General features: G+C 38.7%; 1 protein-coding gene across 1 annotated transcript; it reads right to left on the reverse strand.

The window, feature by feature from the left end:
* Positions 1-1,207: 1,207 nt before the first annotated feature.
* On the reverse strand, positions 1,208-6,412 carry LOC117905522 (anther-specific proline-rich protein APG-like). The gene is made up of 2 exons (XM_034818431.1): positions 6,358-6,412; positions 1,208-1,809 (listed from the first exon to the last, which is right to left on the reverse strand). Exons 1-2 carry the CDS (start codon positions 6,410-6,412, stop codon positions 1,208-1,210), a joined length of 657 nt encoding a protein of 218 aa, XP_034674322.1.
* Between the last annotated feature and the right edge of the window lie 11,477 nt (positions 6,413-17,889).

A 17,889-nucleotide genomic window follows, 5' to 3' on the forward strand; every position in this document is an offset into this window, starting at 1 on the left:
CTTTAATCATTTGAGTACAGCTGGGAAAGAAGTAATACAAGTGATCCAAGTAATCCCATATATGCTATCAAAATGTGAGGGATTTCATAAACAACTAACTAAAACGAAATACACAAAGGAAATATATAATAGCTATATAAATATTCAGATAGGAGAGTGGTGCTGGTACTGATGGCCTAAGGAGATGGCTCTGCCTCTTCAGCTGGCTCATGAGGGGCCTGAGAGTGTGGCTCTGCTGCTGCTGGGAGGCCAAAATGATGCTGAAGCTACCTCAATATAGTAGTATGCTGGGCTTGGGTGGCCATCATTTGCTCCTGGCGAGCTTTCAAGGCTGTCATCTCTTGAGCAAGGCTTCTCTGAGAGGCTGTCAATGTCTCCAATGCCTGGCATAAATCCCTATATTCAGAAATAGGGATGGCCATCCTAGGCTCGGCTGATGTGGAAGGCTGTGGTGATGTTGGAGCAACTGGAGGGATTGGAGAGGCTCTGGCTGTGGAAGGAGAGGCAACAGGTATACCCTCAGGTATGAGACATGGGGATGCTCTCCTAGCAGCTGGAGCTTGAGCTGGCTGTGGAAGCTCTGGCTGCTCTACCCTATAAGCTGTCATGTTGCTCCATTTTTCGAAAGTAAACACATCCCTACAAATCCTCTTTCGCTCCTGATGAGGCTCTGCTGGGTACCCCAAATGCTCAAGAATTTGGCATAGCAGCCTCGGGAAGAGAAGAGGAATGGCATCAGCTCTGGGCAACTTTTTCCTATGCACCTTCTCTTCAAAATAGAGAAGGGCTGCCATGATCAAGTGATGAGGGCCAAAAAAGTACCCCTCACACATTCTGAACAAAGCCTCCAACAGAATTCCTCTTCTCTAGGTCCAATGCTGGAGGGAATAAATATTATGCCTCAAAAGGGCATCAATGAGGAACATCCTTGGAGGGAGTTCCCCCCTCAACAGATATGGATTTTTGGAGGCTCCTCCAGACAAAATATGTACCATCTCCAGCTGAGATGGATTGGCCCAAGCTCTGAAGTCATCAAAATGGCTGGGCTCATACGGAATATGCAAAGCCTCAACTATATGACGAGCTCCCAGGATGCCATGTCTACCATCAATAGTGAAATGAATTAAGGTAGGATCCCTGACCTGTCGGGTAGTCATGGATTGATAGAAATCCATTGCTATTCTAGGGTAAAAGAAGTCTCGCGGGGTCAGAAGCTGCTCCATTTGATATCTTCGCAGCAATTGAAATGATCCTTCAAGCTCTGGGCGCAACTGAAAGGCAGCTGTGTCAAAACACAGCTCAGAATGGAATGGCCTAGCTCGGCAGTCCAAATTGCCTTGAATTGGAGGCTGAGTGAGCATTGGAGGCTGATTATCGCTTCTAGAGCTGGCTCAGATAGAATTTGTGGCTCAGGAGGCGGCGGCTGGCTTGTTTGAGGCTTCGCAAGCGGTGTCAGAGATGGCACCGGAGATGGAGCTGGAGATGGAACAGGGGATGGAACAGGGGACTGCCTTGTTAAATCAATGGGCTCTGAGCTTTCCACTCTAGCTCGCTTTTGCAGGGGCCGGCCCCCTGACCTGGTAAGGTAACGCCTCGCCGGAGGCGTTTGCAATGTCGGCTTGGCTTGGCGCTTCTTTGGCGTGGGCTTGGCCGGAGGCGGAATGGCTTCTGGCCGCGGTGGCTCAGAAGTTGAAGCTTGCACAGGTGCCTCGCACGGCGGCGATGGACGGAGGGGACGAACAGAGGTGCTAGCAGTGTCGGGGTTTGGAGAGGAAACGAAAGGCCAGCTGCTGTGACTTTTCCCTTTTTCTGAAATGGTTTCGTAGCCCAAATGACCGGTATTTATAAAGAATAACAGAATATGAAAGGTCATTTTGGGTTTCGCAGAAGAAAATCACTTTCGCAGCAAAATTGGGCGTTTTGTAGGAGAAAATCGCTTTCACAGCTGCAAAATTGAGTTTACATGCTGCGAATGGCGCTCAATGTGCCAAAATCGGTTTTGCAATTGCGAAACACCCTTTGCAATGGAGAAATCGCTGCGGAATGGGGTTTTTTTTACGCTTTAGTGGTTCGCAGACCACTTCGCAGCTGCGAAATTGGGGCTCATGTGCTGCGAAGTGGCACTCGTGTGCCAATCTTGGATTCGCAGCTGCGAAATCTTTCGCAAAGGGCTCAAAAGTGTTGCGAATTGATTTGGCAACAAAAAGCCATTTTCGCAGAGAAATCCTTCTTTGCTGTGAAATCTCACAGAGCTCTTTTCCTCCCCTGTTTTTGCTCTATTTCTGCTCTGTTTTCGCTCCGATTTCTTCCCGATTTCTTTCTTTACATTTTCTCCCACCTGGGATCATTCAAACAAATGAAATTACAAAAAAAAAAAAACACACAATTTAAGATCAAAAACTAAGATTAAAAGTAGAAATAAAACTTTAAAATTTACAAAATTTACAAAAATTTTGGACTTTGGTGAAACCAAGTCCAGCAAACCCTTATTTGCTTAGGCTTTTTGAGGCTCAAGGAGGTTGATCTCCTCCTTGTCTGGTTTGAACTGCTCCATGAATGGCTTGAGACAATATCCATTGACTTTAAAAGTGTCCTTGCCATTGGAATTCAATAATTCCACTACCCCATGGTTGAGTACTTGATGGATAATGAACAGACCTATCCATCTGGACTTGAGCTTTCCAGGAAAGATATGGAGTCTTGTGTCATAGAGTAAAACTTTCTGACCTTTCTGAAATTCCTTGTTGGAAATCAGTTGATCATGCCACCTCTTCATCCTCTGTTTTGCAACTTTGGAATTGATGTAAGCATCATTTCTTAATTCCTCCATCTCATTAAGGTCTAAGCTCCTCTTTGCCCCAGCCCTGATCAAGTCCATATTCAGCTTTTTGATTGCCCACCAAGCTTTGTATTCAACTTCCACAGGAAGATGACATGCTTTACCATAGACAAGACGATAAGGGGACATACCAAGAATGGTTTTATAAGTTGTTCTATATGCCCACAATGAGTCATGAAGCTTAACAGACTAATCTTTCATGTTTGTACTCACCACTTTCATCAATATGTTCTTTATCTCCCTGTTTGCTAGCTCAACTTGCCCGGAAGTCTGTGGATGATAAGGTGTAGCTACCTTATGCTTCACTCCATACTTGGCTAGTAAACTTTCAAAAGGCTTGTTGCAAAAATGAGAACCTCCATCACTGATTATAGCTTTGGGTACCCCGAATCTTGCAAAAATGTTCTCTTTCAGAAACTTGAGAACCACTCTATGATCATTTTGTTTACAGGGGACTGCCTCAACCCATTTAGAAACATAATCCACCCCCACCAAGATGTAGGAATTACCAAAAGACATTGGAAAAGGTCCCATGAAGTCAATGCCCCATACATCAAATAGCTCAACTATTAGTATGGGATTCATTGGCATTTGATTCCTTTTTGTCAACTTGCCAAGCCTTTGGCATCTATCACAACTTCTACACATGATGTGGGCATCTTTGAACAGAGATGGCCAAGTACACCCTGATTGCAACACCTTCATAGTTGTTTTCTGAGAGGCAAAGTGGCCTCCACATGCATTCTCATGACAATGGTTTAGAATTCCCAGTTGTTCTTCCTCAGGCACACACTTCCTTATGATCTGATCTGCACAATACTTGAAAAGGAAAGGTTCTTCCCAATAATATGCATGAATTTTTGCAAAGAAGTGCTTCCTGTCCTGTGCATTCCACTCACTTGGAATTTCACCAATGACTAAATAATTAGCAATATGAGCATACCAAGGAGTTTTGACTAGGAACATAAGTGATTCCTCAGGAAAATCATCATTAATAGGCAAGGCATGATAATTATGTGCTATAGCTAACCTTGAGAGGTGGTCAGCTACCACATTTCCCACCCCTTTCTTATCTCTGATTTGAAGATCGAATTCTTGTAACAAAAGAATCCATCTTATCAGCCTTGCTTTTGCATCTTGCTTTGTCAATAAATACTTCAAGGCTGAATGGTCAGTAAAAACAATGATGAAAGACCCTACCAGATAAGCACGAAATTTGTCCAAGGCAAATACCACAACTAACAATTCTTTCTCTGTAGTTGTGTAATTCCTTTGGGCTTCGTTCAATGTTTTGCTTGCATAGTATATCACATAGGGCTTCCCATCTTCTCTTTGACCAAGCACAGCTCCTATAGCAAAGTCACTGGCATCACACATTAGTTCAAAAGGTAATTGCCAGTTAGGGGCCCTCACTATTGGAGTTGTTGTTAAAAATTTCTTCAGTTGATCAAAGCTATCTTGACACCTTTCATTCCATATAAACTTAGCATCCGTAGCTAACAGCTCACAAAGAGGTTTTGAAAGCTTTGAAAAATCTTTGATAAACCTCCTATAGAAGCCTGCATGGCCAAGGAATTGCCTTACTCCTTTTACAGTTGTCGGGGATGGCAATTTGGAAATGAGCTCCACCTTTGCTTTATCAAATTCAATGCCCCTTTCTGAGATGATATGGCCAAGGACAATTCCTTGACGAACCATAAAATGACATTTCTCCCAATTGAGCACCAAGTCTTTTTCCATGCATCTGTGAAGAACTGCTTCCAAATTGACTAAGCATTCCTCAAATGTACCTCCATATACGGTGATGTCATCCATGAAAACCTCCATAATTCGCTCCACCATATCACTGAAGATACTCAACATACACCTTTGGAATGTTGCAGGTGCATTACACAAACCAAAAGGCATTCTTCTATAAGCATATGTTCCAAATGGGCATGTAAAAGTAGTCTTTTCCTGATCTTCCACGGCAATATCAATCTGAAAATATCCTGAATACCCGTCCAAAAAACAATAGAACGGATGGCCAGAGACTCTCTCTAACACTTGATCGATAAATGGCAATGGAAAATGATCTTTCCTAGTTACTGCATTCAACTTTCTATAATCAATACACACCCTCCACCCTGTAGTGAGGCGTGTAGTGATTTCTTCACCTTCTTCATTCTGAACCACAGTAATCCCTGATTTTTTTGGGACCACTTGAGTAGGACTCACCCAAGAGCTATCAGATATAGGGTAGATAATACCTGCTTGAAGTAGCTTCAGCACTTCAACTCGCACAACTTCTTGTAAATGAGGATTCAATCTTCTTTGAAATTGACGAATTGGCTTAGCTTCCTCCTCCATATATATATGATTTGTGTAGACTAAAGGACTAATGCCTTTCAAATCAGATATTTGCCATCCTATAGCTTTCTTACACTTCTTGAGAACTTCCAGTAAACACTTCTCTTGATGACTGGTCAAAGATGAAGATATTACAACAGGACATTTATTATTGTCTTCAAGGTATGTATATTTCAGCTCTATAGGTAGAGGCTTTAAATTGAGTTTTGGGATCTCTTTTTCAGTATCTGCTCCCTCTTCTTCATTGAACAAAGGTAGAATCTCTTCTATCCTCCTCCAACTTTGTAAAGTAGCAAGCTCATTAGGAGGTTCAGACAAACTTTCCTCACAATCCGCAAAACTTTCATTCAGCTTATCTTGCATATTCTGATTGCAGTGCTCCTCTACCAGAGTGTCAATAATACACACTTCCTCTGGACCCTCTTCTTCTTCCGGAGTGATTTGCTTTTTAGACATATAAAAAATGTTGAGATCAAGTGTCATATTGCCAAAAGTGAGTTGCATGAGCCCATTCCTACAGTTGATAATTGCATTTGAGGTAGCAAGGAATGGCCTTCCCAAGATGATAGGAACTAAATTAGCTTCCTTTACAGTAGGATCCGTATCAAGAACAATAAAATCCACTGGATAGTAGAAATTATCAACTTGAACCAAGACACCCTCAATTACTCCTCTGGGAATTTTTACTGATCTATCTGCTAGAGATAGAGTAATTGTTGTTGGCTTCAACTCACCAAGTCCCAATTGCTTATAGACCGTGTATGGAAGCAAATTCACACTAGCTCCCAAGTCTAATAAAGCTTTCTCCACTACCTTTCCTCCAATGATGACTGAAATGGTAGGACTTCCCAGATCTTTATACTTCAAAGGAGACTTACACTGTAAGGTTGCACTTACTTGCTCAATCAAGAAGGCTTTCTTAGTTACAGTCAATCCTCTTTTGATAGTACACAAGTCCTTTAGGAATTTTGCATAGGTTGGAACTTGCTTAATCATATCCAACAGTGGGATATTGACTTTAACTTGTCTCAATACTTCAAGAATTTCAGCTGCATTTCTAACCCCCTTCTTCTCATGCAATGCTTGAGGAAAAGGTGGAGAAGTTGATTTCTTCAGCATTTCTTCCTTCAGAAGTTCCTTCTCTGGATTTGCATTCATTGTTGACTCACTGTCCTCTTTTCTTTCAGTAGTTTCTCCCCTTTTGTCTTCCTCCTCCTTCTTCATTGTCTCTGTCTCTTCAACAGGTGGCTTAGGTGGTGGCTGTTCAATTTTCTTACCACTCCTCAGAGTGATCAAGGCTTTGACATCTTTCATCTGTGATGATTCTCCCTCATGGCTTTCCAGTTCATGGACACCCTTGGGATTTTGGTTGGGTTGAGAAGGAAATCTTCCCTTTTCTTGCATTGTATTCAAATTTGTGAGCCTTGATATTGAATATTGGAGATTATCCATCCTTTGGGTTATATCATTATGCATTCCATCCATCCTTTTGTTCAGAGTATTCTCTACTCCGTCAATCCTTTGATTAAGTTGGGTATTGATGGCTTTTTGCTCTCCAAAAAAATCTCCCACTACCTTGCTGAGATTCAAAATGGCTTGTTCAAGACTTGAAGATTGTTGAGATGGTTGATCTGGCTGTTGGTACTGAGGTGCTCTAGGCTTCCATGAAAAATTTGGATGATTCCTCCAACTTGAGTTGTAAGTGTTTCCATAGGGTGCATTGTTATTGGGCTTGAATTGCCCAACAACATTTGCTTGCTCTCCAAACATTTCCCTTTCAGCTGCAATTGTAGGGCATTCCTCCACCAAGTGTTCATATGATTGACAATTAGGACATAGCTTCACTTGTACTGGTGATTCAGCAACAGCTTGCACTTCATGTACCTTTTTCAGTTCCAGATCCTCCAATCTTCTTGTCACCGCTGCAAACTTTGCGTTTGTATCATCTTCCTCTTTCAAGGTATACATCCCAGCCTTAGCATTGAAAACACTAAGTTGAGATTTCATCCTTCCCACTTCTCCTTTGGTTGGTTCATCCCATCCCCTTGAAACTTCAGCTACATAATTCAAGAAATTCATAGCTTCTTTTGGATTTTTGCTCATGAAATCTCCTCCACACATTGTCTCCAGGAGTTGCTTCATTGGGGATGACATCCCATCATAAAAATAACTCACCAATAGCCAAGTATCAAAGCCATGGTGAGGACATGCATTAATAGCTTCCATATATCTTTCCCAACATTCATAGAATTTCTCATTCTCTTTAGCTGAGAAATTTGAAATTTGCCTTTTCAAGCCATTTGTTCTATGAGTGGGAAAGAACTTCTTAAGGAATTCAGCTTGTAAGTCAGTCCAAGTACGGATACTCCTCGGCCTTAAAGAATTAAGCCAAATTTTGGCTTTATCCTTTAAAGTAAAAGGAAATAACTTAAGCCTCATTAAATCAATTGAAGCTCCTTCCTCTTGGAATGTATTACAAACATCTTCAAATTCCTTGATATGTGCATAGGGATTCTCACTTTCCATCCCATGGAAAGTTGGTAGAAGTGGAACAATATATGGTCTGATCACTAGCTGCTCTGTAGGAGGTATTATACATGACGGTGCACTCATACGAGGTGGATGCATACGGTCCCTCATTGATCTAAATTCATTGAGATTGTCTTGACGACCTTGGTGACTATGCTGATCTTCAGGTGTAGTTTCCATGATATTCAAGCTCAATTCCAATTCCTTAGTATGAGGTGTATCACTTCTAATAAGCCTTCCTCCACTACCTCGTATCCACTTTGGCATACAAAACTAACAACTATCTAAAACTAAAATGAAAATACAGGACAACAAAAGAAAACAGGGCTACAAATGCAAAATAAAACTCAGCTGAATTTAAAAGCTAAATTTAGATTATGAATCAGTAAAACTAAAAAAAAATGAAAGTTAGTAAGGTTAAAGAAACATTACCTCACTTGTGATGAAAATCACAAGTACACTGAAATAGTATCACTATAACTTGACACCTTCCCCGGCAACGGCGCCATTTGATTCATGCCTAATTGGTGTCTCAGCTGATTCGTGTCCAGCTGGTGCTCCTTGATGGCGGGAGTAATCAACAAAATTTATAACCTACAACACCATGAACTAGGGTAGCAAAGAAAAAGCTACTATAGCATAGTGGCTCTAGGATCGTTCACTGGGAAGGGTACTCAAACTAAAAATGATACCAATTCAAAGTGAATTGGTGCTGTTTCATTTCAAGGTTAGCTTAAGAAACAAAACACAAACTTAGGTTGAAAAAGGTTTGGACTTAGATTAACAACACAGCAAGTGATGAAAATTACTTAAGAAGAAAAGCATTCCTTGGAGATTCAGGTATACAGGGGAGGTTCCTCATGCAAAAGCATAGCTCCGGTCAGTTGGTTCAATTCCTCACATTAGAGAATTAACATAAAGTCAATTCTCTAACAGGTGCTGCACAAATGCATCCCTCAATTGGATTTCAGCTTTAATTGTCTCATTGATGCAACTTGCAATGGTTTGAGCCTCTCACTTAGCCTTTACCATTCAAGGTGATCTTTAACCTTGGATTACCCGTCAAAAGCTCGCAAGAGATAACTAATGGATGTCTCCTTAGAGTCCAAAAGCTTACCAAATGTTGGCTATTCTAGAAAATCCTACCTTGAAGTCACCTACTAGAGGCTCGCAAGGGGTAAACTAGTGCATCTCCATGGTTAGAGATCACTTGCCTTACCAAGTGTTGGCCCAGGTGACTCCAAGGCGTTTTAAGTTAACTAAAAACGTAGAAACCATTCATGGGACACACTTTCTCTTCATTCATAGCTGAAACCACAAAGCTTCTGATTCTTGCACTTGGAACCTTTCCCGGCAACCTTAACTCCAAGGAACTAAAAGGTTTAGTTACTCATTCTCTGGGGAAAGCTCCTCAGAGAGTGCATAACTTAGTAAAATAAGTAAAAAACACAATCAAAGAGAGAAGGTAAAGCAGAGCTCAAACTCTGTGTTTTTCTTGCTTTGAAACTTTTACAAAAGGTTCATCCCCCTCAGAACAGGCTCCTCGGGCTCTATTTAAACCAAAATTACTTTTACAGCTATTACATGGATATTTTAGCCAAATTCCTAACTTAAAAGCTAAGGAATTCTATAACTGGTGGCTCACAAGGAGAATTTGGGCATTTAGGCAACAAAAATCTAATGAAAAATATCTCCAAGTGTCGGTTACAAATATCGGGAAACACTAAGGACCACTTCGCAGGTGAAAAGTGAGGTTTGCGAAATTTCGCAGGTGCATAAGTAGGGCTGCGAAATTTCTTTGCAGCAAAAGGCTGATCCAACACCTCTGCGAAGTTGACTTTCATCTTGTGGTGTTTGGCTTCCATCGCGGCGTGAAGCTTCAGGGGGAATCCATAGCACTGTAGAAAAGTGTTGCGAAATCACTTCGCAACAAAAGGCTGATTTCGCAGCACTTTTCTGAATCCTTCCTTCAGCTTGGAGCAGTCATCTTCCAAAGGCTGTAACTTTCTCTTTTCAGCTCCAAATTGCACACAGTTTGAAGCATTGGATTGTTGACTTCCTAAGCTTTCAAATGACATATTGTATGCATAAATTGGACTTCGGAAAGTGCTCCAAAAGTGGCTGCAATGACTATCATCAAGAATGCTTCATGGCTGGATTCTCTTTGCTTCCCCTCCTTGCATTTCCACTTTGCTATGGCAAAAGTGCTTCAAAGCTTTGATTCTTCATGCCTCTAAGCTTTCCATTGCTTGCCAAGGATTCCAAACAACTCTCCTCAATCTCATAATGCTTTGGTGATCAAAATACTAAGAAAAACACCAAAACTTACACAATTTGATTAGAATTGATTGAAAGAGGCCTTAACATGCTAATTGGGTTAAAAGGCACTAACTACTACTCAAAAGTGTTTAAAAGGATTAATTATAAGCTATCAAATAACACTTTTTGAGTAGTAATCATAGGTGATAGTTTATAATTATTTGGATTCTTGTCATTTCATTTGAGCTATACATATACCATGTGTATTCACTATCACAATTCTTTACTATTATAATTGTTCTAACCACTCTCTAGCTTGATGGAAAGTCCTTGTAAGTTATTTATGTAATCCAAGTACATTGCACACACTTTTATCCCTTAGTTTTGTAAATAGATATGTTTTGTACGTCAACATCTTCATATTTGATATTGCTTCGTTATGCTATGATTGGTGTTTGATTCCTTGAATGAGATGGAACATGTGTTGTATGTTGTATTATTTGTCAAACTAACTTTGATGTTTTTATGAAAGTGTTTTAGGTTGTAGTTTAGGTATGCTTGTCTTCCTTTCTCATATGATTGATTTTTGTGGTTTGATTGTTTCAATGTGAATAAAATTTTGTTTGGCCTTAGATATAATCACCTTTGTTATTTTTAGGATCCACAATTTATCAATTAATTGTCATACTTACCTCAACCTAGTCAGTAGAGACTTCTTTTTAGGGCTTTAAAGGGGTGCTACCTTTGTAATACTTTCCCAATAGGTAACCTGACCTTGATTCGTACTTAGACTCAGTGTTTCAAAGATGCGTCTTTTCAAAATTAATGAGTCATTTTTTAGAGTTTTATTTCTTATTTTATTTTTCCTTATAAAAATAAATAAAAATAAGTGATGACTCTAATTTTATAAAAATCAAATTTTCACTAAGAAAACGAGTCTCACTATCGAGTAGGGATGCACATGAAAAATGCAAGTCCACATGTATTTCCCTTAAAAAATGAGTCACATCATAGCTTCATTTCTTATTTTGTTTTCTATTTTAAAAATAAACAAAAATAAGTGGCAATTCCAATCCCAACTTTTTTTATAAAAAAAAAAAAAAGTTTTTCATAATAGAAACGTGTCTCATCGTCTAGTGGGGACGCACATGAAAAATGTAGGCCCACAAAATGGTGACTCCACTAGGGATGTTTAGAAGGTTAAGCTTGAACTGAAGTTGAGGGGAAATGTGATGTTGAATTAATCGATTAGTGGATACCCTCACATTGTACCTTTGTTGTATGCTTACATATTTTAGGGCATATGAGAGGTTGAGTTGATGATTACTTTGTATATATTGCACCTGCCTTACCGTATATTGATTTTTGTCATTATATGTGTTTGTATATATCTGCTCATATTTGCATATATCTATTTTGCATAATTGTATGCTGCATGACTACCCTTCTTCTACATAATGCATCTTTTGCTTCTTTGTGTAGAACACATGTTTATCTCTTTATCTCAAACTCTCCAACCTTGGTTGATTTTCTTCTTTTGATCTCGTATTTGGTGTATGAGACTTGGTGTCTTGTTTGCTTCCTAACTAAGCTAGTGATTAGGAGTATGATCTAGTTATGGGTTAAATGTATGTTTGGGAACACCTAGAGCATTGTCATGACATCATCAATGTCATGAAATTGCCTTAGAGTTGGTTACCACATTATCGGCCTTACCACATCATTTTTATTTTATCAACATCCCATTTAGTCACCTAATCCCTACTATCACCCTACTTTGCCACATCATCCTACTTCACCATGTCATCACTTTGCCACATCCCTAGTGCCTTAACATCATCCTACATTGCCATATCATCATTTCCACTTTATTCTTATCCTATCAGCATCCTAACTTATTATCTCACTCTTACTGTCAACCTCACTTTGCCTCATCATCATGCCTTAACATTTCATTCCACATTTCTTTTTTCATGTCATCATCCTGTCTTGTTGCACCTTTGTGATGCCTTAGAGAGCATCATGACATCATCAATGTCATGTCAATGGAGGTCACCACATCATCGCCATTTGGAGTTTGATCATTGAAGACTTGTATAACCCATAACTAGATTCAAGATATATGTGTGACCAATGTGTTTACTTTTTTGCTTTAGTTTAAGATATTGTTTGGATGCACTTATGCCACACTACACAGTTTAGATCGTCTTATATGTGTGTTGAGAAAGGTAACATGCGCTAACTAGTAGAAAACCTTAATCATTAAGAAACCACCCTAGGATGTTAAGGAAGTGCATGTGTAGAGGTGATGACCACCTTACATGGAAACTTCTAGTCTCTTTGGAGGCTTGTAGAAGGTTACGTACTGGTAATGAGTACAATTTCTCCTACTTAGTACCTTTGATCCTACCTTTTAAAGCCACTTTTACTTTGTAAAAGATTAGATCCTTGGACCTAGGACACCTACCCACACTTAGGTGCATTCGTGTATAGGAATTGGATAACAACAATTTTGCATCAACATTAGAGTTCCATCAACATAGATTAGTTGTATTATCATTCTCTTCACACTTCATTAGTTGGGTTCAGTTAATCAATCTTCTAGGTTATACATTCATTGATCTTGTATAGTTTTCTTTTCCTTAGAATTTTGTCAACCTTAAGATGTTGTATATAAAGAGGATTTACCTTTTTAAATGTATTGTCAATCTTTTAGGTTGCATGTCAGGTGTATCATTCTAGGATATGTTTATTTGAAATTTTTAGACCTAAGTCTAGGGTTTTGTATTCCATGGGTCATTGATAGGTTCCTTAGATGAGTCATGTTAGTTAGAGTTTTGGGAACCTAGTTGGTGGTTTCTAGGTGAATGGTGTCACACTTGGTAAGACTATTTATTTTTGTTTCATCAAAGCTAGTCATTTTGGTTATTGAGTTTGTGTTAGTCTTGAGGTATAGTTAGAGTTTGTATTTCTTGTAAAGTGTTTTGACTTGTTAGTATTTGCTTCTACTATGAATGTACATTGATCATTAGACTTGACCTTTTTCATTGAATATATGTTTGTGTCTTATGGTGCACGTGTTAACTTTCGATATGATGCATTATTCACTTGCTTATCATGATCATTAGGCCTGACCCATCATAGATGATATTGAGCCCCTTAAGCTAGGACTAAAGGACTGACTTAGGGAGCTTAAGACTGTGGCTCATTTGTCTTTTGATAAGAGTTGTACCTTATTCACTTTCATTCACATCTTAACCTTTACGTCATATCTATCTTGATCCTTGTACAATATTAACCCCTTGACACCATAACATGACTTTTACATCCCTTCTTATCATAGCTAATGCAACGTCATCTACATGGACATTGTTCTAATCTATTTATTTGTTCTTTGTACTTGAGGTTGATTTTATGAGGTGAGAAGAGTGACTTATGATGAGCAGGGTGATTAATTGCATGATATCATTGGCTATTCTATGGTTGAGATGAGCATCTTGAGGTTGTCACAGAGCCTCCAAAATGGGATATTTATGCATGATTTTAGAATGATGGAATGCCTACATTTTAATGGACACCAATCTTTAGTGTTGACCATGTGAGAGTTTAATAACATGATGTTTAAGGTAGTGATCAAAGGATGGGTGGCCATCATTTCATGAGCATATTTATCTAATCACCTTTGTGTATAAAGTTACCCTTTGCTAGCCAATTAAGTCATGCACATTTAGCCTTTTAATTTATCACCCCACTTACCTTGTTTCTCATACCTAGGGTTTGGGTCTCTTGGCACATCTTTGCTCATAGATAGGATCACCTAGGTTGTGAGCTCCTCAAGTGATTCATCTTTTGTATTCATTATTTTCGTCTTGATCATTTGTATTCTTTCATCCATACCTCTTCTTAATACTTACCCATTCGAGTCATTGTTCATTATTCTGTCATTATGAGTTCATATATGTACATACGGGTTAGTCTTCTTATATATATATATATATATATATATATATATATATATATCAAGATTTGTATAGGTTGCCTTGGGATTCGTGTACATGATTGTTTTAATTCATTGGTTCAATTATTATTAAAAAGAAAAAGAAAAAAAAATTATAATGTTAGTCTTTGTTAACGGCTTGTATGATAGTTTTTATCCTCTTATTATATATATCTATCTCATTTATACATTGAATTATGATTGAGTTGTGGATTTTATCCCTAACTATGACATTTTTATTCTCTTGTACTTAATTACACTTTTTATTTGAAGTTTTATTCTCATTCATCTTGCTTATGTTTTTTTTTGCTTGTATATTGAGTTATCATTTGTTGACATTGCCTACTTTATCTCTAGCCATTGCACTATTGTTTTGATTCATTTGAGCCTAATTTAGAGTCTCACCCTCGTCCTTTCCATTTCTTTAATTCATTCATGTGGATGGTTGGTTTTTGTGTAGTTTTTATCTTGGGTTTGTTTTTCTTTTCATTAATTTCATATTTTCATTCATTCAGTTATTTATATCATAGAGCATCTATGAGCTCAACAATCTTTGAGTTTCTTTATCTATTACACTATGTATGTCAAAGGCATTGGGATCATATCATTAGGATTATTGAGTTTAGTTTCCCTTCGTTTCTTTTACGCATTGCCTTAGCCTACATTACATCCTATCCTAGGTCGTAAGACCACCTTGACGCCATGACTCCTGTATTATGCTTGATAACTCACACATGGGTAGCATTTGAGATTGGTTGGAAATTACTTGGAGCATGATTGATGAGAAACTGTGAGAAGGTTTACACTAGCGCATAACCCTCTCATCGATGATTGATTTTTTATATGATGGTGTAGACCCTCAATTTTGTCCCTTTAACACATGTCTTTAAGTTCGTTTTCAATGCTCCACAGTAGTTCCTTGGTGGCCCAGTATTACTCACCACTTACTTTTCTCTGAGTCACCTTGGAGACTTTGGTTGAGGGATTAATTGATCCCTTATTGTGACCCTTGGCAGCCCTAGCTTAGACTTAGGTTTTTTCTTGTTTTTTTCAGGATAGCTTTTAGATACACTTGGCCCATTAGGCACCACCCTAGGCCCACTTAGTCTCATCATAGGTCCGTTTAGGCACACTTGGCCCATTTGGACATTTTTAGTGTGACTTGTATGACTTGCATGGTTACATGGCTTTTGGGCTCGGCTTTTGTTTATTGGTTTATTTTTATTTTATTTTATTTTTAGTTTTAGTTTTATGATTATCATTCACTTTTTATTGGTTATCTTCCTCTTTATATTATTTTCCTTAACTTATTTATTTATTTATTATTTATTTTTGTTTATTTATTTATTTATTTTTTACCGTTTCCTAATTTATTTATTTGCTTATCTATTCATTCAATTTATTTAACTTCAAGAATTTCATGTTTTTGCAAGGAAACTTACCATTAGAGTTTAAGGAAGGTGAGACTCTCCTTGGAAGGTTTTGGAGGGGAATTTGAAATTGGGAAGATTGCTTTTGATGGGAAGATTTAAAAAAAAAAAAGAAAAAGGAAAAAGAGGAAAAAAAGAGGGACTGGCAGGACACGCATGGGAGAAAGGAGTATTCTTTTGGGAGATTCCGGGATCGTCTTGAGGGGAAGTATAGAGAGAGGGACTGACAGCACGCATTCTTCTCGCTTGAAGCCGAGCAATACTCCTCAAAGATTGGTTCTTCCAGGTATGGTCACACCAAATTCGCATCCTTTCATTATTCTCCTATATGATCCTAAATATTATTCTGCAAGTCTGGGTATTGTCTTATTGATTGTTGTGGAGGTTTAGGACTGATCGTTTCTCTTGCTGAATATATTTAAACATGAGCATGCTCTATTTTTGGTTTCTATTTTTAATCTTTTTAATCTCTATTGTTAATGGCTGATGTATGGGATTATCATTGATATTGATATTCAAGAACCGTTCTCTTCTCCTCTGATATCCTCACCCTTTTTTTTAGCCCATTGACAAAGTAATGGAATGTGGCTTTGCTTGATGATTTACTCTATGCCCACCTTTCCTCTGTTTTGTTTTGTTTCTTTGCTTTTTTTTCGCATCTTTTTCTATTTCTCTGTCACCCATACCTTGCTGCACGATAGTTTGCACACCTACTGGGTATTCTCCTGGGTCAGTTGTGATTAGTCCTCAGATAGCAAAGAAAGCCAAGTTCTTAGTAACTCCAGAGAATTCGAGAATCATAAATAAATTCAGAGAAGAGAGTTTGAGTCTGCTTCTGTGGCCACAGTAAAAAAGTTCTCAAACACGACAAGGGATGATTCTGAGTCCTGTGTTTTTTCCTCCATCCCCGTCCATTACCTACTACTGTGAATCTGGGTAGTTCTCATACAATGATTTGCATGATCATATAAATCAAGTGACAATCAGATTATCACAGGCGGCTCATGATTCAGTCTGCATTAGAGAAGAAGCATCTATCATACAAATGTTAATCCTTTGTGAAATGTGATTCAGTAGAAGTTTTAATTTATCTGGATGGAGTGGAAGGTATCAAAAATTCATTGCATAGTGAACTACTTTGGTTCATGGCGTGGCCTAAAACTAAAATTCGGAAAGAGTAGGAAGAATTTATATGGAAAGATGTGGGGAACCTAGGTTGGACAAAGTCTGAGAATGTTTTCCTGGCAAAGATACTACAAGAGTACTGTCGAGGCCTATGCTAAAGGAAACTACTTCTCAAAAGTGCCTGGCTATATGCATTAAAGGAAGACTCTTCTACATGGGTTTGCTGGTCGTCCAGTGGTGGCAACGAAATAGAAAGGGTGCTATTAAAGAAAGTGGCGAAATACAGAGAATTAAACAGAATTTGTTAGAAGGTTGTGCCCATTACAGCTTTGGAGGGTATAAATATATTACTTGCCTTAAATGCAACTGTGTTCATGCCTTAATCTTCAGAACATTATGCATATTATTCTACATATCCTTTTACCATATGGACCTCCCACAGATGGCCATCCTTCAGCTTGAAAAGGTTCATTGGGATGTCATGAATAATTCAAAAGGGGAAGAAAGCTTCAGTTTATAACTATTGAGCTGAGACCACGAGAGTCAGTGCATGGTCCTATTGATGTTTCAATAAAAACAAATGCAGAAAATGATTGGGTCATGATGGAAAGTCTCGGAATGACACAGTGGTATTAGAAAGCATGTCCCCGGTGCTGTGTCTGTTGACTTTGAGCCCGCTGTCATTGATAAGGTGAAGAGAGGGAATGTACCACCGACTTTTTCATCCGGGACAGCATCAAGGAGGACTTCTCTGGCCGGATTGTGAATTATATTGTGGATGACGCTTATAAAATAGGGGAATTTCTTTGGTGGTTCCATTCAGCATGGAGCTGCATCTTCCAACGTTTTCTATCCATTGGAATCCTTCTTGGGGTTGTAGGATTTGAAGCTCTTTCAGGCTCGGTCCTCCTTGCCATTTGTAGATTTCTGAACGTGTCACTCGTAAAAAAGTACAGACCTAGGAGGACACAATGCTGGGTTTCTATGTAAGTTCATTTGCTGAAACAGGGGACAACCCCACACTTGCTATCCATTGTTCCTATGGATGTGTATCGTAAATGTGGTGCGGCTTCAAGTGCTCAACGGCTATTCGATGAAACGCCCCATCGGACGTGGTCACTCGGAATTTATTAACATCTGGTTATTTGCATATAAGACGTCTAGAAATTGTAATCAAATTGTTTCCGGAGATGGTCAAAGTGGGCATAGACCTGACTCCACAGTGTTTGGCCTATGTTAGTAAATAAATATTTTACCTGATGCTGTATTTCAAGATGAAGATGAGGTATCTTCAAGTTCCATTAAGAAGCACAACATGCAGAATCCTGAACTTAGTTCCAAAGGATTACGAGTAACGTCGA

Source organism: Vitis riparia, chromosome 18 (assembly GCF_004353265.1).
Source record: "Vitis riparia cultivar Riparia Gloire de Montpellier isolate 1030 chromosome 18, EGFV_Vit.rip_1.0, whole genome shotgun sequence".
NCBI lineage: Eukaryota > Viridiplantae > Streptophyta > Magnoliopsida > Vitales > Vitaceae > Vitis > Vitis riparia.